This window comes from Cotesia glomerata, linkage group LG7, assembly GCF_020080835.1.
Source record: "Cotesia glomerata isolate CgM1 linkage group LG7, MPM_Cglom_v2.3, whole genome shotgun sequence".
Classification (NCBI taxonomy): domain Eukaryota; kingdom Metazoa; phylum Arthropoda; class Insecta; order Hymenoptera; family Braconidae; genus Cotesia; species Cotesia glomerata.
The window spans coordinates 2,007,984-2,034,059 of record NC_058164.1 but is presented as its reverse complement, the minus strand read 5'-3'; the positions used below and the strand labels follow the sequence as shown (position 1 = coordinate 2,034,059).

Here is a 26,076-nt window from a genome sequence, read left to right as displayed (position 1 = left end):
TAAAACTGTATGACCGTGTACAACTAATTAAATTCAATGACAATCCTCAATAATCAAAATAATTTTAACGAATATGCTAATTTTTATTTTTCTTCTTCCCAAATAAAATCTATAAAATTTTTTTTGTATATAAAATTTAACCAAGTGGATATTTAAAGACAATTCAAATAAGGGATTATTTAACAACGAAGAATAATAAATAAATAAATAAATAAATAATTGAATGGGCAGAAAAACACTCATGATCCTCATGATCGTCGCTGAGAAATCTTCCCACACAGACTTACACCAAGATTACATTACCGGATCCTCAACGAAAGGATCATGTTGCTTTTGTGCGCAGTGTATCTGTCGTGTCACTAAGAGCTGCTTTTTTTTATTTTAACATTCTGTTATGTTTATTTTTTGACTTTTTACATAATTCACATTACATTCAGTGCCCAACGCGAATGAAACTATTATAATTTAAGCTCTGTACTGTTATGTGTTGAGAACAAACATAAACATTTAATCGGAATATAAATTACTTATCAAAAAAATTATGTAAAGATAACTGAATGATTTTAAGGATCTTTTTTCCAATAAATTTAAGGATCAAACTTGTTATCAATCCCTATATTGCACCACCAAAGAGTAATTCAAGTAAAAGGTCGCCGACCCTGATCCTCATCAGCTATTAGAATATTAAATCGTTGTACTTCCTATCTTCCTTCTTCTTTTCTTAACTTCTATTCTCTAGACTTAAACAGCATGCACACTTATAAACTCGTGAAAGCGTAAAAATATTTAAATTATCTGTTATTATTGATTAGATACTGCTATGATGACCTTGTGACCGGTAAATATTTTTTATTATCTCAGGATAATAAAATGAGACACGATATTATATATTTATATTTATAGTTAACCGGTAAAAATAATTTAAATTAAAAAGGTTTCTGATAAAAGTACCGATGAAGAACATTGTTATTGTTCTTTACCGACAGCATACACACATGGATAAATTATTATAAACATACACGCGATCGGTTGCGCCGTGCATGAGGACTTTTGTTAATTTTTCATCTACTCACTGTGAATATAGATTTTAGATTACCATACAATAGTATACGTATAATAAGTCATTGAATTAAAAGGATAAAAAAGTTTAAGTGTTTCACGTGTAAATTAAAACTTCCGCAATAAATTTTTATTTTGCTGTATGTCATTTTAATTGGTAGTTTATAAACTGTTATGTATTTGATAAAAAATTAATAATTATATAAATAATTTTTTAACAAATCAATTTTTTGATTTAAAATGTTTTTCAAAAATTGAAAAATTTATTTTTTTTAATTGTTCTTTTTTGGAATAATTTTAAGAAAAAAAATTTACGCTAAAATGTTAAAAATCTAAAATTTTTTTAATTTATAAGTTTTTATTCTGACAAAAAAAATTAATTGATTCAAGAAAAAAATTTTTGAATAAAAAAAAAATTATTTTAAAAAGTTTCACCTAAAAATTAAAAACTAAATGTTTTCATTGGTTTGAATAAAGTTTATTTAATTCAAGAAATTTTTATTTTCATGAATTTATTAATTTGCATTCTTCAATAATTATTATTTTAACATACTAAAAAGGCGATAAAGTTCAACACAAAAAGAAAAATTTCTTGACCGAAGAATAAAATTCTTGGCTTAAGAAAATTTTCGGGTTCCTGAAGGAAGACCTAAGTTGTGTTGGACGGAGTAAAATTTTTTCTTGAAATTCTTTTTTTGGATGAAGTCATTTTTTCTTAATTCAAATTATCATAAATACTTAATACAATAAATTTTTATATTAGATCAAGATTTTTAGATACTTTAGGGAAGCAGCGCCACCTACTTCAGCTGAGAAAAAAATTTTCTCACCTCGAGAAAATTTTTCTCTTGAATATTTGATACCCATTTTATGTTATTTTAGCGTGCAATTATACATATTGAATGAAAAAAAATGATTCAATATTTCTTGATCTTCCCATTTAACATGTTAATCAATAAAAATATCAATGAAAATTTACTTCTATCTTTATATTTAATTTTTTGGAGCAAGAGAGAAATTTTCTCAAGACAAGAAAATTTACTTCTACCAAGAACTAAATTTTTTGGAGCAAAAGGCTGAATTTTCTCAAAACAAGATTTTCTTGACTTAAATAAATTTTCTTGGATCAAGATAAGTATTTCTTAAAGCAAGAGAATTAATTTTGTTGGAATATGTGAAATTTCTTGAGCAAAAAAAATTTTTTTTTTCGCTTAAGAAAATAATTAGGAAGAAAAAAATTTTCTTGGCTCAAGTGAATCTTTTTTTCTGTGAATAGATGGTAATTCTATCATAATTTTTGATATTTTTAATCATTACTATATCAGAACAAATTGTCCCATTTTATTGATTTGTAAAATGATCATTTAAAGAACAACCGTACCAGATCAAATAAAAAATTCTATGCACAATCTTATTATCATAACTCATTATTCATTACAAATCAATTTTTGAACCACTATTACCTTTGAAATTTAACGCAATTATTCAAAAGATATAATGGCGAAATGCTGAGCAAATTTCATCATAAAGACATAGAATGCATGAATAAATTTCTAACAAATGGGTTACAGGGTCTAGTCTAGATGATGCAAATAAAATAAGAGAATAAAAGTACGTAAAGCGTAAAAAAGATAAATGGAGTTTGAGTTTATGTAAAGAGGATGTAATTGAGTATGTAATGTAAGATAATATTATTGAGATGATATTATAACAGTAGAAATATTATTAAAGTCGCAATAAGAGTATTGGATCTATCGACTGTGACTAAACGAGCATGCCTCCTTATTTCTTTACCTGTTAGCCAGTTAGGTTGTACTTCCAAACGATCAATTTGCGGCACGATTTGCACGTTTGCCAAGAGAATTACGAAATACACCGGATGGGAGTAGTAGTTGGTTTTGTGTATATGGGGTATCTATATAATTGTGTTTAAATATGTGAAGATAAGTGTGAATGTGTAGGTATGTGTGTGGTGGATATCGAAGACAACCGGGAGAATGAAGCGAGGGTGATATGCCTGAGGTAGAGAAGAGAGAGCTCGTTATTTTCCTCCTCATGGTGTGTAAGGTGTTTGCCCTCAGCTGTAATTTATTCTTTATCTTTCTTTGTCTTTCACACGGTAATCACAACAATACACACGTACTCAAGGTGTAACTACGCAAGCACACAGGTGTGTGAGTTGTGTGTAATAGCTAAATGGAATTATTGTTCTTGCCAATCAATTCCGATGCTATTCCTTTTCAGCTGCTTTCTCTTGTTAATCACATCATTTTATTTATATTTATATTTATATTTATATTTATATTTATACATGTGATAAGTTTGTTCGTGCGCGGATAAAGAAATCAATTAGCTCATTTCTATTCTCATAAAATTGGTATCCGTGATTTTATTCAGTTTCTGTTATTTATTCAAGCAATTAAATTTATTATTTATGAGACGCTTAAATTCACTTGTTTTACATCAAGGATATTCGAGTCTATTTTTGAGACTTGAGTAGGGTAGTAGGCTAATTAAATTCCCAAAAGTTTTTATTAAATTTACTATACTGTCAACTGTGAATTTTAATTTAATATTTTAATTAACGGTCAGTTACTTTTGCTAAGATATTTAGTTTCGAATTTCTTTAAATTATAAAATAGGTGATTTTTTTAATTCTTGTTTTTTAATTTATTCAATAATAAATACTCTCTAAAGAAAAAATTTTATAGTACTCTACACAGAAAAAAAATGTTCTTGAATCAAGTACATAAATTTTAAGAACTTAATATTCTTGATTTGAGTAGAAAAATTCTTGATTTAAGAATACTTTTCTTGATTTAAGGAAATTTTACTTGATTCAAGAATTTTTCGTCTTAATTCGAGACAATTACCCTCTTCAAAATTATATTCTTGGTTCAAGAATTTTTCTCTTGAATCAAGTTATTTTTTTTTTTTCAGTGTATAAATTGATGTTAAAAAAATCTAGACAAGATATTTTTGATTTTCAAACTGAGAAAAAAAAATTGAATATAAAATTTTGTAAACTTTTAATAAATGATTGATAAATCCGCTATAAATAAAAAAAAATTTTGTAGATACATAACTCAATTTTTAAGTTTAAAAAAATAACCAAGCCCACATCTCAACAATTACCATAAAATATAACGAGTTTTAAACGAGTATTTTGAAGTAAATGATAGGTCATAGTAATAATAAGAGTTTTCTATTCATATGAGCGGAGCAATCAATTGTGTTGAATAACAGAATTTTATTTGAGTTAAATGTTTCTTTTGTAAGACTTTGATCTGAATAAATTTCAAAAGCAATTTAAGGGTATAGTTATGTAATCTAATTCCTAGAGGCTTTATTGTAACTAGAAAAATCTATAGGAAAAATTTTTTTGGAAAATTATGTTATTTATTGTCATGATGTCTCATTTTGTCCTGGACTCATCAATTGTATGTAAAAAAAATTCTTATTTGATGACTGAGCGAAAAAGAAATGGTCTCTCCAAAAAAAATACGAATTGATTGCAATAAAAAATTTTTTTTTTAATAAAAATTTATATTAAAAAGACGTTTAATAATTTTTCCTTTTTTTTTTCTAGTCAAATAATTTCTAAAAAATCATGTACTTGGTTATAAGCTAGTGTTTTCCATTTAATTATACTGCAATAATTATTGTATGCAATACAACACAAAAATATTAAAATAATTTCTACTTAGCCTTTGAATAGAATAATTGAATAATTATACGTCACTAAAACTAAATGTATATCAATTTAGATCGATTGCTATGTTAGCGGTATAATTACAATAAAATAGGTAGTTATTATTATGTAGTTTGAAATGTAATTCCTATTAGGTGTTAAGTTTCTTTCGCCAATAGTAGTAATCAGCGGCTGAATATTAATTGGAAAATTCCTTCTTATAACATTTACTATTATTTTTAATTAATAAGATTATTTTTTTGATATTTATATTTGTATTTTAAGATTATTTTTAATTAATAAGCTCAGATTTGTAATCTCATATTAAATAATGCTGAATCTCTTGACCTCTTTGGATTTAACCAAACTATAACGACCAGTACTTGAGCGTCAATTCTCTTGTCTATGAGACAATAGTATTTACTTATCTTTTCCCTTATATTAAAATTACAACATTGTTTAATCTATACTATAGCTGAGTGTACTTTTGTTGAATAATTGTGTTGATTATGTCCTTATATAAATTATGTCTTAATAGCACTTCATAATGTTAATACTGTATCGCTATGAATCTCGGAAAAAATTTTAAACTTATGAAATATTCATATTATTTCATTAAAATTATTATAAAATAAAAATTATAATAATAAAATTTAAAAAAAAATTTTTTTTTGTAACAAAAAATGAAGCGATCATTCTGGGGGTGCTTGTTTTTCAGGAAAATTGTGGGTGTGATATATAATTATTATTATTATAATTTTTATTTTACAATAATTTTTATAAAATAATGTGAATTTTTCATAACTTAAAAATTTTTTCCCGGTCTATTTTTTCCGATTACCATCGCTGTATATATTGTCAAAATGACCCTGTTAATGGCTAATGCTGTTGGGTCTATATATAAGAAATAAATAAATAAATAAGGAACTCCGCCGAATTTTTATCCTTGCATATATCTTCGTCTAATTAACTACACTGTAAACTAAACTGCCGAATAATTGGCGTAATAAATTTACGATCAATAAAAATTTTTTGTTACAAAAAAATAATCTACGTCGGCAATAAATAAATTGATAAAACGCGATGATAAAATAAATGAAGATATTAAAGGGAATGCAATGGAAAAAGTATAAGACGCAGCGGGAGAACATTGTGTGAATTGCACATCTGCTTTGAGAATAATTCAGATGCACACGACCACAATGTCAACGCTTCAACAAAAGTATTGTCACTGTACACAATATAAATAATAATAATAAAAAAAGCCGCGCTGGTGATACGAAAAAGACAGCTGTTTAAAGCATAACTAGGAAAATAATTCTCCGGTTTCTTGATTATCTTTATTCAGGAAGAATAATCTGAAATCGTAAAGACACAAACACGAGGTAAGAGAAATGACGACGGAAATGTGACTAAACGTATATCTGGTCCTCTACTCTTAGCTCACTGTACTGCTTATGCTGTCCATTGATTCAAGATAGAAATTCAGCCGGCATGTATACCCACTCAAAGGGGTCGATTACCAGCGCACATTAATGCAACACTCGTCCTTTAAGCGAAACCATCGAATAAATTTCCGAGAGCAGATCTCTCGCCCTCTTTGCATCAACTACTATCTTGTCTTTTTGTTGTTTTGTTTTTTTCTTTCCTTTCATTTTAAATAATATCTTTTTATTTCCTGCTATACGTTTGTTCCTTATTCAAGCTTCACATCTCGTCCTTTATTTTTCTCCGAGTAATGTTTTTTTTTTTCCATTTGCAATGCCGATGGGATGTAAATTATTGTAAATGCTCTGCTCTACAGCCAATCCGCGGACACGTGACTATATTTTCAAATTAAATAACGAGTTTTAAGTTTGAATAATATAAACAAACCTATTATTTTAATTTCAACTGAGATATTTTTAAATAACTCTAGGCAATTATTTTTTATTTCACCTCAGAAAAAAGTCACTTTATTTTGCATATTAAGAACTAGCAACCTTGCAGTTACTATGTGACTGTCATGACTTGTGAATTATAAATAAATAAAATTTTGCTATATTAAATAATGACTTTTGTTAAATTGCAATGTACTTTCTTAACTATTGACGTTTTTAAAGACATAAGCTCATCCCGATGTCACACTCATCAAGAGCTTTCATTTGAGTACCCACATGCATTTTGATATAATTTTCATATATACATATGTATAATATATATAAATATATGAAAAATTGATGTGGATATTCAAATGAAAGGTCTCGATGAGTGTAATGTCAGGGTGAGCTTATATCTTTAAAAATGTCAATAGTTCACAAGATATTTGTTAAATTGCACTGTACTTTTTTAAATATTGACGTTTTTAAAGATATAAGCTCATCCTGATGTTACACTCATCAAGAGCTTTCATTTGAGTACCCACATGCATCTTTGATATATTTTTCATATATACATATATAATATATATATATATATATAAATATATGAAAAATTAATGTGGGTACTCAAATGAAAGCTCTTGATGAGTGTAATGTCGGAGTGAGCTTATATCTTTAAAAATGTCAATAGTTCACAAGATATTTGTTAAATTGCACTGTATTTTCTTAACTATTGACGTTTTTAAAGATATAAGCTCATCCCGATGTTACACTTATCAAGAGCTTTCATTTGAGTACCCACATGCATCTTTGATATATTTTTCATATATACACATATATAATATATATAAATATATGAAAAATTGATGTGGGTACTCAAATGAAAGGTCTCGATGAGTGTAAGGTCGGGATTAGTTTATTTCTTTAAAAATGTCAACAGTTCACAAGATACAAGATCATTCTTTAATTATGTATCTAGAGATAGAACATTTTTGAATGCAGCCTAAATATTTATCATCATAAATTGACTATTGGTAAGAATGATATGAAACCATGAAAAGGCACAACTCCAGGTCAAGACTTTTCCAACGATACCATATTTAATCATAAAAACGTATTTTATCATATAAATACACAGGCCACAAAATTTTACTTATTCTCTTAATAATATAGATTATTAATTAATATAGATTAATTATAAATGAATAATAATATAGATTATTTTTATTTACAAAAAAAATTTTAGTTACTAATTTGGAAAAAAATCATTAAAATTCAATAACATTTTATCAATAGTATATAAAAAAAATAACATATCTTTAATATTATTTAGTTTTGTAAGATAGCGGTAGCTAAAAAAATATGTATGTCATGAAGAAGGAAATAAAATAACAAAGCTTTTGATATCGAATTTCCGGCTTTAAGTTTTTATAAATTATTGAAAAAAAAACGCGATTTTTTTAAATTTTTCTGACAAAAATTATAACTTTGATCTAAAAAGTAAAAACTTCTTCAGTCAAATATTTTTAATTAAATTTTTTGTTTAAAAAAATTTGTTTCAGCATTCACATTTAACCCCGGAATATTTTAATAAAAAAATCAAAGAATAAAATTAAAATTCCAAACATTTTTTTTTAAGTTCCAACTAAATTTTATAAATGAAAAAAAAAAATAACTAATTAAAATTTTGAACAGATGGATTATCCTCCTAAGCCGACAAGAACCCGGTATTGTCGGTAAATTTTTCCAAAAATCTATTTACAGCCCAAAAAATAAATATTTAATTAACCAGGCAACAAAAAGCCGCCTCAGACCTTAATAACAAATGAAACGGGCCATAAAATAACAAAGAAGAGTTAAGAAAGAATGACCCTAAAAGCGAGTAGCGATATTACTCATAGACCTAATTTCGTTTGGTATCTAATTGTGAGATTCCACAAGCTCAAAGTCTGTGGGGGCATCGACATAAAGCCAAGCAGCAGCCAACGACAGATTTGCCGGACGTTTCTATCGGACGAAACTAAACATCCGACACACCCAACCGGATGCTCGGCAGTCCTACACTTAAACTCCCACACACTCACACTGAAACTTGTGTACTTCTTTCCACGGTACCACTCTCTTTTCTATATGCCCATGCCCATTCTCTTGACGCATTTCCATCATCAGACAGACCACGTTGTTGCTGCTGCTGTTATTATTATTCTCATTTCTGTTTCTGTTTCTGTTTCTGTTGTTTGTCGTATACATGTGCTACCAAGCAAAAGAGTTTTGTAAGCAGCACAGACATGAACCAAAGAGAACCACCATTACATGCTATGCAGTATTGAGTGGATTCATACTAGGCCCGGCTGGCATCACTTATTCTGCGCATCTGGCTGCATACAAAAACGATGCGTTTCTACTGTACATAACATTGTCCTACTAGTTGTTGTCGCTATATATATACATATATGAGTATTACTTTGGTTGTTGGTTGTTGGTTGTTGTTATTGTGTTGTTGTTGTTCGTTGGTACATGCATTATATCACTGCATATACATGTATATCTGGCAACTCATACATCCAAAGGCTCAAGACAATAACACAATAACAAGTAGGCATTCTTACTTATACATTTAAAAAATACGGTCATTTTTTTGCTAAACTATTTTTTTGTGCTAAATCGAAAATATTTTATTTATTTAATTTTAATGCCAAGCCAGAAGCCAAATGGCAAACTTAATACAATTTAATTATTAAATTAAGATAGCAAGTTCACGTATAATTTACAATAGTTAGTAATTTTTTACAAATATTGCACAAGAATAATAAATACTTATTTAACACTTATCCAAATATTTACAAATTAAATTAAAGTTTAAAAATTTAATTTAATTATGACTTCTGTTATCATCCATAATTTATAAATAATAATGAAAATTATCAGGAACTTGGACCATAAAAATAACTCAGTGTTAAATTTTTTTAAATGTTGCAACGTTTCGTTGTATTTCACAACTTCATCAGGCAAAATTTAAGGTTAAAACAGTGTTAACCTTAAATTTTGCCTGATGAAGTTGTGAAATACAACGAAACGTTGCAACATTTAAAAAAATTTAACACTGAGTTATTTTTATGGTCCAAGTTCCTGATAATTTTCATTATTATTTAATTTAATGTGTAAAAAATTTGAGACTGTGGAAGAATATTGATTTCTATTTTATGTAAGCTTACTGATTTTTGAACTCAAGATTTATAAAGAAATCAAAAGCTTTAGATTTAAAAGATTTTAGGGTTGTTAAGGTTGGTGACGTCTGGTGGTATATCTCGCCAAAGTCGTATAGACGATATTATAAATAAGTGTTCATAGGTAGTGGTAGCGAAGTTTGGCATCTTGAAGGTGACATGGTTGTATTTTAGTACTCCAAATATCTCCAAAATATTTAGTACTCCAAATCAGTAAGAAAAAAAAAATTTAATGATTGCCAAAAAATCTTAAAACATTAGAAAATTTATTACATCGATACACTGATAGAAGGATTTATTTGTACTAAAAAATATTTGTTAAGTTAATAGTTAATAAATCATTTATTAGAAACCACTTTTTAGAATTAAACAAATATTTCTTAGTATTTAAAATGATTTGTTTATATATAATAAATCTGATATTCATTTATTAAATATTAATAAATCTTTTTAAATACTAAGAAATATTTATTAAGGACTAAAAAGTGGCCTCTAATAAATGATTTGTTAAATATTAACAAATATTTTTAACTATAAACAAATCCTATCGGTGTACTGTCGTAACCCACATTTAGAAAATTGTATAGCACACGGATTAATTTTTAACATTGATTAAATGGGATTTGACAGATGAAAATATATAGTAGCGCTCAAAAGTATTTTGACAACATTATGCGTTAGTTTTTTTCAACAATAAAATACTTTAGCCACACTGATAGAAGGATTTGTTTATAGTTAATAATATTTGTTAATATTTAACAAATCATTTATTAGAGACCACTTTTTAGTCCTTAATAAATATTTCTTAGTATTTAAAAAGATTTATTAATATTTAATAAATGAATATCAGATTTATTAAATACAAACAAATCATTTTAAATACTAATAAACATTTGTTTAATACTAAAAAGGGGTCTCTAATAAATGATTTGTTAACTATTAACAAATATTTTTTGATACAAATAAATCCTTCTATCAGTGCACCATTTTCCTAATATTTTAAAAATTAAACTTTCCTTTGTTACGAACAAGGACCACTTTGACACTATTCTGTAGATTATTTAAAAGCTGTTAAAAAATAAATAAATTATTATTGTGTTTCATATTTATTTTTAATTAGACCATTAAATATATTTGTCAAAATACTTAGGAGCGCTACTGTATATTTATTGAAATATATTTATTTAAAAATAATTATTAAACTATTTAACCTTTAAAATTTTAATATAGCTTGCATAATGTTATTATGATTCTATTTTTCAAAAAAAGTCAATTTATCAAATTTTGTGGGATACAACGTATTAGAATGGCAGTATTAACATGCTTTAATTTTATTTTTTTTTTTTGGCGCAATTTTCAAAATTTTTGCAACATTATCAAAATTTTCTCATAAAAAATTACAAATTTTTAATTGTTTGTAAGTTAGTTACGTAAAATATTGATTTCTTTCTTTTATATGAGATTTAAAATATTTTTGGAGTAATGTTGAAAATTTTTTTTTTAATTACAATTTTTTAATTTCTTATAAAATAATTTGATAAAATTTTGAAATTGCTTTAATGAAAACAAGAAATACAAAATTTTGATTTTTTTGTTGTACAAATTAAAAAAAAAATTACTCACACGAAATGTTAAAAAATAAATTTTTTAGATTGAAGTGTGTTTTTATTTTATTTAAAAAAAAAAAATCTTGATTTTTAATTAAAGTAAATCTATCAAAAAAATCATTTTCACTTATCTACGATGTTTAAGATGTAAAATTTATGTAAGTAAGTTTATATGTAAGTTTAATTGAAGTATAATTTTATGTACCGAGAAATTTTGAACCATAAGTATGAAAGAAATGCAGTGAGAAATAGTTAATATGTTACATATGATGTCGAGCTAATTTATGCATTTAAAGACTATAGGACAATAAAGTGTAGGCATACTTCAATACTTTTCCGCATAAGTATGTGTATGTGTATTATTATTGCTTATTGCTTACTTATTATAAATCCGTGTGTTGTATAAAAGAGAATTACCGAAGGAAAAGAAAGACCATTACAATATTATGTAGGGAACGTCAGGTATTATTCTCAAATATGGGCCAGCACGTTCTCTGGCTGATAGTGTCCTTGGGACATGACAGTATCCGTAGAATGTAATATGTAATACACAAAAGAGTTGAATTGAGTATTAAACGAAACCGCGAATGCAATTCTCTAGATACGATTGAATCATTACTTACTTTTATTTTCATTTTCTTAACCCCCTATGAGCTCACACAAAAGGTCTCGTTAATAAAATGTGAATATGTATTTGTACGCTCTCGTGTTAACTGTGTCACGTTTTTATACTCTCGACACAACTATAGAATTAATTAATTTTATTTTATTTTTATTTATATTTAAAACCATGCGTTTTTTTACGAGCAATAATTTTTTATTGCTCAATTCTTTTTTAATCTCGGATGAAATTATAATTTTAAATAAGATAATTAACTGAATAAAAAATATTTTTTGATTATTTTATGTGTAGGCTTTCTCATGGGTACGATAATTTATGTCGTTTGTGATTAAATAATCACAAGTTTATCGTTCATAGTAGTCTGCGATAATTTATGGCCGGAGATACCGATTTTATTTAATTGTAAATTAAAGTAGTTTTTAGAATTTTTCCGCTTGAATTTTTTTCAAATAAAATTAAAAAAAAAACATAATACACTTGTAGAGTTCAAGTTTAGATCGAACGCGATCCGATTACGTCGATGCTAAATTCCAAGTCACTGCAGCGCTTCCGAGGATTTACTTCCGAGAATAAACTTAAGTGCAATAATATAATATCGGTATAATGTATACAGAAAATGAATGGAATTAAACGTGGGACTTGCTGGCTCACACGCTTTCATTCAGCAAAATATTATTCATTACGTTTTCATTTTTCAAGTTTACTATTTATATGAATTGATATTCACGATTTTTATTCAATGATAATTTTCCTATGATTTTAAAAAATTACTATTGATTTTTTTTTAATTACAACAAAATAAAACTTGCTTATTTTTGGCTAACAAAATTCCAAAAATTTTATTTTAATTTTTTTTTCATTTAAAAATAAAAAAATTACTATTTTTTTAAGTTATCTATTAAAATTTCTTACACATAAATTTCTAGAATAACAATAAATTTTTTTCTTCTAAAAAAAAATTAATTTTTGGAAAATTTGACTTTTAATAAATTTAAAGGTAATTTTATGATTTTTCAATATTCTACATAATATATTTTTATATTTAAAAAAAAAAAAAAAAAAAAAAAGTACGGTCTGAAAAATAATTACCAGAAAAATATTCTCATCTGGTGTAGATGAAAACCCATACCATAAACATAGAGATATTTTTTATCTTTTGTAAATTGATAAAACTCATGAGAATATTCATTTTTGGTGATCATCGTTTTTTTATTATCAATGTAACATTAATAAAACATTCAAGATTGCTCAATTAAAAAATTTTTAAAAGCCAATTTTTTCTATGATTTAACAAAACAGTTTTTTAGATAAAAAAAAATTCTTACTATAATTTATTAAAGTTGAAAATTAAAAAGTATTCAAGACTTAATTTTTAATTTCATGCAATAAAATTTTCAGGCAATTACATACATAATTTAAAGTAAACAGAAGTTTAAAATAAAATGACTCACTCTCACCCGATTTAGCTATTAAAAGGAACTAAACACAACATTTAAGATCTTATCAAAACTGCATGAGTCAATAGATGTAATATACGAACAAATTAAATCTAATTGATCCTATAATTTTATCCTGGCGAAATATTTAATTATTTATTGAATTTAAGTTCGTGAGAAAGGAAGAAAAAAAAATAAAGCAAAGATAAAACACCAAGAGTTTAAAGTTTATAAGCTATGGAGCATAAGATGGAAATCTGAGAGCAGTAGCAAGACACGTGGATAATATCATTCGCAATATGTATATAAGTAGTGGGAGGAGGCCATATCGCCAGAGGCAATTTCAGCCTCGGCCAACTTTAAACTCGTTTCTATAACTAAACCTCTGTACTGCCTCTATCTTTTCCTCCTTAAGCTACCTTACTCTCATCTACCATGCTCTTAACTCTTAACTCTTGCCTATACGATATGATATTACCCATATACACCGAGTAGTCGTTACTCGTTACTATTATATATACTGAGCTGCTGCTGCTGCTCTCAATTTTTCTCTCTCACACTACCAAATAAAATAAAATGTTTACGCCACGCATTTGCAAATATAAACCGCCCCCGTTAGAATATATTTGCTCATCCACGTACGAACACTCAAGTGTCCATTGTTCAAAATGATCTCTAGATCATAAATCTCCATTACACTACACTGCAGTACTTATTATTTTACGAATATTACTCACATCATTTTCGAGCCAAATAGTATTCTCGGTACCTCTCCTAATGTGTTTTCTTCACGATATTATAATACCACAGTGTTATATAGAAAAGTAAACTCATGCGTGAATTAATTCAGACGTAATGATGAATAAGGTACTTAACTATGGCAAGTAAGAAAGCCTAGCTAATGTCTCTTAACTACACAGAAAGAAAAATTTCTTGACTGGAGAACAATATCTAGGAAAAATTTTTACGCTAAAATGTTGAAAATGTAAAATTTTTTAAATTTATAAGTTTTTATCCTGATGAAAAAAATTTAATTAATTCAAGAAAAAAATTTTTTAATGAAAAAAAATTATTTTAAAGAGTTTGACCTAAAAATTAAAAACTAAACGTTTTCATTGGTTTAAATAAAGTTTATTTAATTTAAGAAATTTTGATTTTTATGAATTTATTAGTTTGCATTCTTTAAAAATTAGCATTTTAACATACTAAAAAAGCGATAAAGTTCAACACAGAAAGAAAAATTTCTTGACTGGAGAACAAAATTCTTGGCTCAAGAAAATTTTCGAGTGCCTGAAAGAAGACTGAAATTGTGTTGGCCGAAGTAAAAATTTTTCTTGAAATTCTATTTTTGGTGGAAGTAATTTTTTCTTAATTCAAATTATCATAAATACTTGATACAATAAATTTTTATATTTGATCAAGATTTTTAGATACTTTAGGGAAGCAGCGCCACCTACTTCAGCTGAGAAAAAAATTTTCTTACCTTGAGAAAATTTTTCTCGAGAATATTTGATATCCATTTTATATTATTTTAGCGTGCAATTATACATATTGAATGAAAAAAAATGATTCAATATTATTTGATCTTCCCATTTGACATGTTAATCAATAAAAATATTAATGAAAATTTACTTCTATCTTTATATTTAATTTTTTGGAGCAAGAGAGAAATTTTCTCAAGACAATAAAATTTACTTCTATAAAGAACTAAATTTTTTGGAGCAAGAGGCTGAATTTTCTCAAAACAACAAAATTTTCTTGACTTAAATAAATTTTCTTGGATCAAGATATGTATTTCTTAACGCAAGAGAATTAATTTTGTTGGAATAAGTGATATTTCTTGTGTCAAAAAAAAATTTTTTTTTATCGCTCAAGAAAATAATTAGGAAGAAAAAAATTTTCTTGGCTCAAGTGAACCTTTTTTTCTGTGTAGGCTTTATTATCCTAAACTACCTTATCAATAAAAAATAAAATTTCTACTTATTAAAAATATTAATCTAAAACTTACAATTACTCGAGCGAGATAAAGTTCCAATTCTTGGTAAGGATCAATCTTATTCCGTGCAGTTGCTGCGAGGCCCGTGCTGATGATCTGCCCAAGATGATGATTCTCTCTTTCAGCGATTATCGATCGATCGACTGCACGACTGATGCTGTTGTTGCTGTTTAAATTTTTCTTCTTTTGACGATCTCGTGCCTGTTGCAGACACGAGACCACTGCAGTGCATGTCGATCCATCGACTTGCCGGTCTCCAACGCTGCTCACGTCCATTGCCGCTACCTAGAGTCTGCTCGATGTATTTTCATCTTCTCCTAAAAAAATCAACCAACAGCAACTAATTATTAATTATTAATTATTAATTATCAATTTAATATATATGAACTAATTTTTACTTTTTGCTTGTTAGAATATTGATTTTAATGTCAAACAAGCTAAGCATTTAATCATTTTAATTAATATAATTATATTAGACGTCAGATTGATCGACTAGTTGCTGGTTGTTATTATCATTTGGATCGCAAATAAATTAAAACCCTGCAAACTTTATAGTAATTAATAATAATAATCAAAAAAATAATGGTAGTAAGAAAAAAAATTTTATATCAATTAAAATCATTAATTTTTTATTTTTTTTTTCTTAAAGTTCATTTTTTTTTTTTAATAATTATTTTGTCGTCATTTTTTTTCCAATCCTAATTTTTTATTTTTATTAGTTAACGGAAAAAATTTTAATATAATATATCAATCCATTAATTCTACAAAAATAATCTATATTATTAAGAGAATAAGAAAAATTTTGCGGCCAGTATTTTTATGTGATAAAATGGATTTTTATGGCTACATTTGGTATCGTTGGAAAAGTCTTGCTCTGGAGTTGTGCCTTTTCATCGTTTCATATCATTCTCACCAATAGTCAATTTATGATGATAAGTATTTAAGGTGCATTTGAAAATGCTCTATCTCTAGATATATAATTAAGAAATGACCCTGTATCTTGTGAACTATTGACATTTTTAAAGATATAAGCTCATTCCGATGTTACACTCATCGAGACCTTTCATTTGAGTACCCACATCAATTTTTCATATATTTATTTATATTATATATATGTATATATGAAAAATTCATTTAAATGCATGTGGGTACTCAAATGAAAGCTCTTGATGAGTGTAACATCGGGATGAGCTTATATTTTTAAAAACGTCAATAGTTACAAAATTACAGTGCACAGTAAAAAATTTTTCGTCAAATTTAACACAAAAATTTGTGTTGTTGACTTTTTTTACACAATTTGTGTTGAAGCAACATACTAAAATGTTAAATTCTACACACTAATATGTTAAATTCTACACAAACATTTTTACACTTTACACAATGACGAAAAATCTTTTACTGTGTGCAATTTAACAAAATTCATTATTTAATAAAGCAAAATTTTAATTATTTATAGTTCACAAGTCACGGCAGTCACATAGTGACTGCAAGGTTGCTAGTGCTTTAATTAATTAATAAGGCCTAACTAATCAAAACCTTCCAATTTTTCACACAAATAAAAATTTACTTAATTCAAGAATTTCTCGTCTTAATTCAAGACAATGAGCTTCTTAAAAATTATTTTCTTGGTTCAAGAATTAAACTCTTGATTCAAGATAATTTTTTTTTCAATGCAGCAATTAATATCAATATAATAATAATTAAAAGAGGTAGGAACAGAGAATATAAATAGCCATCTACTTATAAAACAGTATCTCGCAATTGGATGTAACCTGATTGAATTTACGGAACAGTCATGTAGTATTGGTTATAATATAATACTAGTATTATTATATATGGTACAAAGGTGGATAGAAGTGAGCCTCCAGGCGTATATTTGATCATCGGCACGGGCAGTACAAGTAACTTGTAGCATACCAGAGCAGAACTAAACATAATGCAAACTTTATTTAATATTACTTGTCTCTTATTCTCGAGGGCATCGATATCGACAGTAATTTACAATATTTCCCGTCGTTATCTCGGGCTACAAATTCCTGCGGCCTACGTGACAGGTAGATATACATACATGTATATACAAAGTTGAGTGTGGATATAGGAACGGTGAAGATATACAGTACAGAGTAATACGACATCTCTTTTTGTTGTGTCCACTGTAACTGAATGATGACAAACGTTTTGATTTTTAACTGGGGAGTTACACGTATGTATACATATTAAGTTGAGCAAGTAAAGCTGGATGGTAACGGCGGTATAACTTGTTGTAAATTAATCAAGTCAAAGGAAAAGTCGATGATTTGCACATCAGTTAGAAAGTCGAGGATAGAGATATGAATCTTAAGTTGCCGCTGAATCTTATTGCCATTTCCACGCCTAAGTCGCTTCCTACTACTATACATTTAACTTGTTCTCCATCTCAATAGCTATCTTTATCTAACCGCAGTTTGTGTATGCGCTCAGCTCTTACTCGCAAACTTGTCGCAATTTAAATGTATAAACGTATAAACGCTGTCGCCCGTGTTATGTACAGTAAGCCCGTATGGGTAAAAGACCGATGCCGATGAGTCACAGCCCAATGTAATGTAATGGAAGAAATTCTTCGAGCTAGAGTCCATGACTACGATTACCGAGACGACACTTTTTTATTTTTATTATTTTCATTATTTCTTATTTTTTATTAGACTCTTTATACGCTCCTTATTTTGCCTCTGTATTATTTTTATCGTCTAAGGTCTAAGAACAAGTCTTGTACTTCTTTGGCACTAACTCTTCGATAAACCACTATCAACAGTCCACAGGCGGCGCCGTGAGATACCTATCACTCGATAAGCCGTCAAGGAATGAATACGTCGCACATCAGCTAAAGTCTAATTAATAATCAATTATGATTTTTATTCGCTTTATAAATACTGTCCGCGGAAATTTATTTATTTTTTTTTTATTTAATTACAGACACAAATAATTATTACATTGAATTTTTACAAATTAAAATTTTTTTTTATACACTGATAGAAGGATTTATTTGTATCAAAAAATATTTGTTAATAGTTAACAAATCATTTATTAAAGACCACTTTTTAGTATTAAACAAATATTTCTTAGTATTTAAAATGATTTGTTTGTATTTAATAAATCTAATATTTATTTATTAAATATTAATAAATCTTTTTAAATACTAAGAAATATTTATTAAGGACTAAAAAGTGGTCTCTAATAAATGATTTGTTAAATATTAAGAAATATTTTTAACTATAAAAAAATCCTTCTATCAGTGTATATTTTTACCTTAAAAAAAATTAAATAGAAAATTATATGATTTACTTGAAAAATAATGAAATTTTTTAAATTAAGAAATTAAATTGTTGGTTTTTTTTTTTCGCACAATCAGTAAGAGGTTGAAAATCAAAGCCAAATGACTGTATAATCATAATCTTTTGATAAAATAAGTGTGATTGACGTATATTAAAATGGAACATGATAAAAAAAATTCAAGTAAATTTTTTAATTTTTTAGCAACAAAAAAAATAAATTCACTCAAGATATTGTTCTTGGTTATTTAATTAATTAAGTAAATTTCTAAATTTAAAAAAAATAATTATTTTTCCGGTTACAATCTTAAGAGTTTCTTGTATTTGCTATAGTATTTTTTTCTAGTGAGAAAATTGACTTTTAGATAAAATGTTTACAGAAAATTGATATTTTTATTAAAATAAAAAAAAGCTGCTGTTATGTCATATGGTAGCTTAGATTTATCAAGTATTAAGTACTAATATCAATAGTAAATAAACACTGATGTAATGAGTAAAAAGTACAATTTTTAGATTATAATTATCTATCACTGAAAATAATAAATTTTTCTATTTTTAAAATAAACTAAATGTAAAAAATAATAATTCTTGAATGTTAGAAACGTAAATAATGTCTAAAATAAATTAAATGTATCATAAAAAAAATATGAGAACTAAAAAAAAACTAATATTTTTTTATTTAAATTATTTACTGTGATAATTATTAACTACGTATATAGGAAAATTTTTAAGTAATACATGATTGTCATCAAAAAAATTTTAATTTGAAACTTAAAAATTTTTTTTTTTCCGAATGATAAAAAAAATAAAAAATGTTTACTGACGTGAGCTGTGTTTTATAATTTAGTTTTAAATAAAAAAAATTCTATGCTGACTTATTGAATACCTGAAAATTAGCAGAAGCTTATTCGACTCGAGATTCTTTAATTAAAACGTCTATTTAAATCCTACGGACAAGTTGGGGTGTTAGAATATAAATATATATAATATAAATGAGATAAACCATACAAGTGTCAATGTACTGGTAATTAATTCGCACATCCGATTCATATCCATCTAACTCAAGTCACGAGCAGCGAAGCACAAGCTAAAGCTCCGATACTCCTGTCGTACTCAACGTTCTCTCGGTCTCGTGAGCACGTGGAGTCTGCAATTTGACAAGAGCTAAGTACACTGAGTATGTTACCACGGTGAAATCACTATACACTCGAATATGTGTATGTATGTATGTATGTATGTATGTATGGATAAAAGATGCACACGATTCAGTCAGCAAATCCACGACCGGTTCGGTTGTACTTGTCATATTCGAGCGACGATGACTCGTTTCCAAATAAATTAGCTTAACCAATGGAATCGCGAGAAAGATAAGTATCTTATTTAGTTTATGTAACTATCAATACATTTATTATAAATCCTTTAATAAAAATATTTAATTAATAAATATAAATAGTAGTTTATTATTATTTTATTTTTGCCTTATCTATAATAACATCTCAATTACGTTATTAATTATAAAATATGTATTACCCACTGTAATTTTATTTACATAATAAATAATAAACAACGGATTTACTGATTGAGATAAAGATTAAGAATGTATTAACCAAATAAAAATACACAACTCTGTATGTTTTTAATAATTATTATATTACATACTAGCAAAACCCGTCCAATTTAAAGAAAATATACAAAAATAGAAGAATAGTGAACTTTACTTTTTTAATTTTAAACAGACGACTCTATTGAGAAATGTACTATTTTTTGAGTTAATAAAAGATGTACTTGAAGTTTTGGAGTCCCGGAAAAAATAGACCTGGAAAAAATTTTAAAGTCATGAAAAATTCATATTTCATATTATTTCAGATTTATTAAATTATTATTATTATTATAATTTTTATTTTATAATAATTTTAATGAAATAATATGAATTTTTCATAATTTAAAAATTTTTTTCGGGTCTATTTTTTTCGGTCTATTTTTTCCGATTACCGAAGTTTCGAACGTTTACAAAACGAAAAATTAAACAAAAAAAAAATTTTTAAAAGCGTGTAAAAAGGGGTCAGATATAGGATCTGACGACCCCCCGAAGAATCCCCCCCCCTCCCCCCGCGGGTTACAAGACCTTAAAATGCTCTGGGTGATCCCTGCAAACGTCAAGATGGGTTCACAAATTTTGTTTCAAATATTTTAACTGGTTAAATTAGTTAAATTCAAATGTTAATCTCCGGGATAGGACCTAGGGGTAGTTCCGCAGTGAGGTAATCTTCAAATTTTTTTTACGTGAGAAAAAGTTTCTATCCTCCATCCTCCGGGTCGTCAGATCCTATATCTGACCCCTTTTTACACGCTTTTAAAAATTTTTTTTTTGTTTCATTTTTCGTTTTATAAACGTTCGAAACTTCAAGTACATAATAAAAATAAAAGTGACTTAATTTTTATATCTTATAAAAGTTGCGATTTTTCGAGATTTCTACAGAAAAGGTGTATACACTTAAAGGAAAAAATTAATTATTTTATTAATAATTAGGTTAACATAAAAATTTTTAGTTGTTTGTTTGAAAAATTGTAAAAAAAAAATTGCTGGTAATATTTCGCCACAAGTGTGATTTTATAAATTAACTTTTTTAGGGTTTTATTTAATTTTAGTTTTAAGAAACGGAAATTTAATGAATTTGCTCTGAAGATCTTGAATCAGTAATTTATTTTTGAAGAGTTGGAGAAATTTTTTCATGAGCGAAAAATTTTCGAAATTTCTCAAACCTAAATTTTTCTCTTCAGAATTTTTTTATAAACTATTAATAATAAATCAATATTATTTAATAAAGGAATGGGGTGGATTTATGTTTTAGAATGATTATTGAGCTGACTCTGGCGACACTGCAATGCCAGGCAACTCGTGGCGGAACCGGAGCAAGCCCCGGATTTCCACCTATTTTCAAAAATCAGGTTAATATACTGGATTCTCAATGAGAATCGTACCAGATATTAAGCTGATAAGAACAGATACTACACTTTGATCTTAGCCATGAGGCCGAGAAGCGATACTGAACTGTTTATTAAAATCGAATTTAACACTTTAGAAACAAGTCTCTCATAAGAGACAAAAGTCGGAACCGCGCGACGTCTGGCGTCGACTTCGGAACCACCTTCCACTATCTCACTCACTCTTGCTACCTCTTTCTCCTGATTCTCCCGTTCTTACTACTGATAAATGTATTAAATAACTTCAAAATTAGTTATTTTTACAGGAAAAATTTTCTAAAAATCGAAATTCGAAATTTTTCGAAAAAATTATTTTTGATAAAAAATTTTTTTTTTGACAAAAATTTTTTCAAGCAATAATCAATATACTTACTACTAAGAAGTTAATATTTCCTCAATTTCGTCAGTATTGACCTTAATTTTAAAACTTAAAATGTGAATTTCGATAAAATTTTAATTTTAATTGTTAACTTTTCCATCATGAAAAAAATTTTTTTTAATTTTCGAAATTTGGTACTTCACACGATATTAAAAAATGAATTTGATTTAAGAAAAAAAATCAACTAAACTAACAAATTGTTTTTAGTTAAATTAAATTTTACTTGATCAAGGAATTTTTATGCTTGATTTAAAATTTTTTCTCTTTAATCAAGTTGATTTATGTATCAGTGTACTAAATTATGGTGTAAACATCTCAAAATCTTCAGCAGTTTTTACGTAATGAGTGTCCAATTATTTCCATTTAAAATAACAGGTTCATCAACCGAAATTAAAATAATACCATTTATTATCGATAAATAACTCTTTCATTAATAAAAATAAATATTCAGTAAATCATAAATCATATAACTGTTTAATTTTATCAAAGCATGAATAAATTCGATTTATTATATTAGTAGCGTATGAATTATTTAAAAGGTAAAGATAATAAGTGTGACAAAATAGCTTACAGCATGTAAGAGCAGGAGATTATTGTTGAGACAGTTATTTTGTTATTGTTGTTGTAATAAGAGAGACAATTGACATAACACAGGCGTTACGCTAGCACTTCTACAGTATGGATACAGCTATTTAATTCACTGGTGAATATAATTCGATGATATTATCCATTAAGGTGTTAATCTGGCTGCACGATATACAAAGTACCGTTTGTTCTTTCTTGTCTGTCTTGGGCATCGCAATAATGCTTGCAGTTACTCATGTAAGTGTATGTGCGAGTGCGAATGTAATGTAATATAAATGTGAGTGTGAGTGTGAGTATGTAGGTAATGGTACTTGGAGGTAAGTACTTGAGCAGAAGTCAACAGTACAGAGGTATAGTAGGTATTGCAGCTACCTTGGGCGTGCACCCTTGGATTTACTTCCGTCCATGCCCCGTAATCATCGCGTCAAGTCGAGTAGCACGATAATGACGAGTGGCAATTACAAAACGCTTACACTACTCACATCATACTGCACTGTATTAAATACACGATAACGTACCTCACCATTCCAGCGCCTGGCGCTCGTACAAATTAACTCTTTCACCTTTCTATTTTAATTTTCATTTTTTATTTTACGCAATTTTTTAGCAAAAGATTTTTGTTTAAATGCGAGCTAGAATTTCTTTTTTTTAGTGATAAAAATAACGAGTCATTTATATTAATTTATTTATGAATAATTAGAAACTTTTTTTATTCAAAATAATAAAATTACATTTCAAGCTTTTTTTTTTTTTTGTTTTATTTAAAATACAAAATTTATCTTAAAATTTATTATTGCAAAATTACCAAGCTTATTATTATTTTTTATTACTCAATTTTTAGTTAATCAATTAAAATGTGAAATAACTAAAAAAAAATATTAAAAATTTTTAAAAGTAATTTTGGCTTAAAATTGCTTCAAATATCTAAATTATCTTGCAATAAAAATAATTCTAAATCACGATATTTTTTTATTTTCAAGTTTAAAAATATAAATATTTGTTTATTTTCAGGGTCTTTAAACTTGAAACTACAACTATTGATAAGGTTTTAAGTTCAATCTCATATTTGTTCTATTTTTAGATCTTTAAATATAGTAAAAAAAAAAAAAATATGTTATTTTAAAAGAATGCATTAAGAAATTTTTTTATTGACCGCTTTTGCTCGTTTGTCATTTTGACAATTCATCCTTCCTAGTTCGAAAAAAACTAACATGGATGTTATTATAAAAATCGATGCCGCGGTATGAGAGCTTCAATGAATCAATTCTTAGTAAATAGAAAAAATTACAGTGTGACATTCAAAACGGTTTAATCCAATCGGAATGTCAAGTGAAGCTAGTGAAAAAAGAATCAGGTCAATTTATTGAATCTTTCATGAGGTTTCGTGCCTACTAACATCTTGAGATTCAACTGACGTCTGAAATGTTTTTTTCTGATTGATTTTTTTTTTATGTTGTATTCTGTACGTTATATATATCACATTACATTACATTATATCAACACACATTCTTTTTACACCGTAAAAATGCTGTTTGAAATTGGTGATGATTTAAAATGAGCACACTCCATCATGTTTCTAATTTAGTGATAATAAAGCACACCCACCTTTTCGCATTCAACCGTGCGAAATGTTATTCAAAATCAAGCATTACAATATACTTAGCAGCTTCAAGGCTTGCTGGATTTGATATCTGGGCAATAAATAAATAATTTACTAAAGTACATGATAATAAATTTTCTTGTCGTCGCTATCGCAAAACATTATAAAAATTTCAAAAAAAATTGACTTGATTACTCTTAATAATGTTCAATGAAATTAAAAAAAATTTTTAATAGTTATTATTACGAAAATAAAAAAATTTGAAATACCTTGTTAATTTATTATTAGAGAAAAAAAAAACCTATAGTAAAATGAGTTCTCTGAGTGTATAATGTTAAATGATAACGGATCTTATATGCTCTTACATTAGCTGCCTGATGTGTGTATGCATACATAAGAGGCTTTAAAATTTTTTTTAAATTGGGCATATGGTCAGGGCGTGATGTTTGTTTAGGCTTACAAAGAAACGGAGCGCGTAGAACTATATTATATATGGAATAGAGTATAATATAAGTAAGAAAATAACATAACAACCGGCAAATTATATGAACATGAGTGAGACAGTCGTTCAAAAAATGGAACAGTAGAGTAAGAATGAATAGAAGTTGAGTTGAGTTAAGCATAATATAATATAGCAAAGATCCTCATTTTAGTTTAGTTATAGTTATAGTCATAGTTAAGCACAGATATAATATTCGATGGGGATGTTCATCTGTATGGTCTAGAGTTACACCAGGTCACATCGAGTTACTCCTCATGGTTAAGCTGCTTGCACATGGCCAAATGATATTCAATTCCTCTTTTATTTATTTCAAATAATAATAAATTATTATTATTATTATCATTATTATTATTATTAATAGTAATAATAATAATAATAATTATAACAATAGCAATTCTGTAATTACAATGTTATCTTATGAGTTACAATTTAGTCATTCAAATTCTAAACGCATAATATATCGATATTCTAATCAGCAAATTGTCTAACTCCATTTTAGAGAATCTTTAATTTGTTTTACGATAAAATAATTAGTTAAAAATTTATTATCACTTTAAAAAACCATTTAATATTTATTAGAGGTATAATATTTTGGTTTGAATCATTCAAATAATTTATAATTGAACTATCGCTACATCAAAATGTTAAAAAATCACCCTCTACAAAATAAGGAGTTAGACTAATTGCTAATTAGACCGTCGATATGAAATAATCTTACTTGGTTTATTAATAATATAAATTAACTATAATAAATATAAAAACATGTTCATTGTAAAAATTAGCAGGTACAAAAGTGAAATTTAAAAAGACTAAAATATTTTTGACTAGAATAATGGAAATTTGCAAAGTGCAATATAAGAATATTATATTAAAAGTTATACACGTGGTTTATAAAATTAAAAAAATGTTTTTAAACTTAATTTGAATTATATTAGGTAATAATTTATAAAAAAATTTTTTCTTATTATTAACATTGGAACTTAACGTAAAAATTAATTTGTATAATTAAATAATTTGTAATTACACCTGAGGATGTAATGAATGCTCATGACAAAACGTCGTGGTATGAATTAATAAATTTTGAAATATGTTTAAAATTTGGATCGGGAAAGTTGGCTTTTAACTTTTTAATTTGTGAAATCACCGATCTTAAGAATATGTATAAAATAATAATAATAATAATAATAATCGCACATTTTTTCAAAAATTATTATTAAAAT

At 26.7% G+C, this 26,076-nt stretch overlaps 1 protein-coding gene, 1 long non-coding RNA gene and 1 other non-coding gene across 5 annotated transcripts in view; 1 reads left to right on the top strand and 2 right to left on the bottom strand.

Moving 5' to 3' along the window:
* The window catches only part of LOC123268478 (rho GTPase-activating protein 7), a 141,362-nt gene that overhangs the window by 90,672 nt on the left and 24,614 nt on the right, over positions 1 to 26,076 (bottom strand). For all 3 annotated transcript variants that reach the window (XM_044733565.1, XM_044733564.1, XM_044733562.1), the window contains one exon: positions 15,510 to 15,814. In XM_044733565.1, coding sequence (XP_044589500.1) covers positions 15,510 to 15,773 — 264 coding nt within the window. In that variant the 5' untranslated portion in view covers positions 15,774 to 15,814. The remainder of the gene's footprint in view (positions 1 to 15,509; positions 15,815 to 26,076) is intronic.
* LOC123268558 lies at positions 19,279 to 21,803 on the top strand. Its single transcript, XR_006510253.1, has 3 exons — positions 19,279 to 19,291; positions 20,597 to 20,603; positions 21,658 to 21,803. It is a non-coding gene; the product is annotated as an uncharacterized LOC123268558 (long non-coding RNA).
* Positions 21,661 to 21,851, bottom strand: LOC123270002. Its single transcript, XR_006510523.1, has one exon. It is a non-coding gene; the product is annotated as a U2 spliceosomal RNA (small nuclear RNA).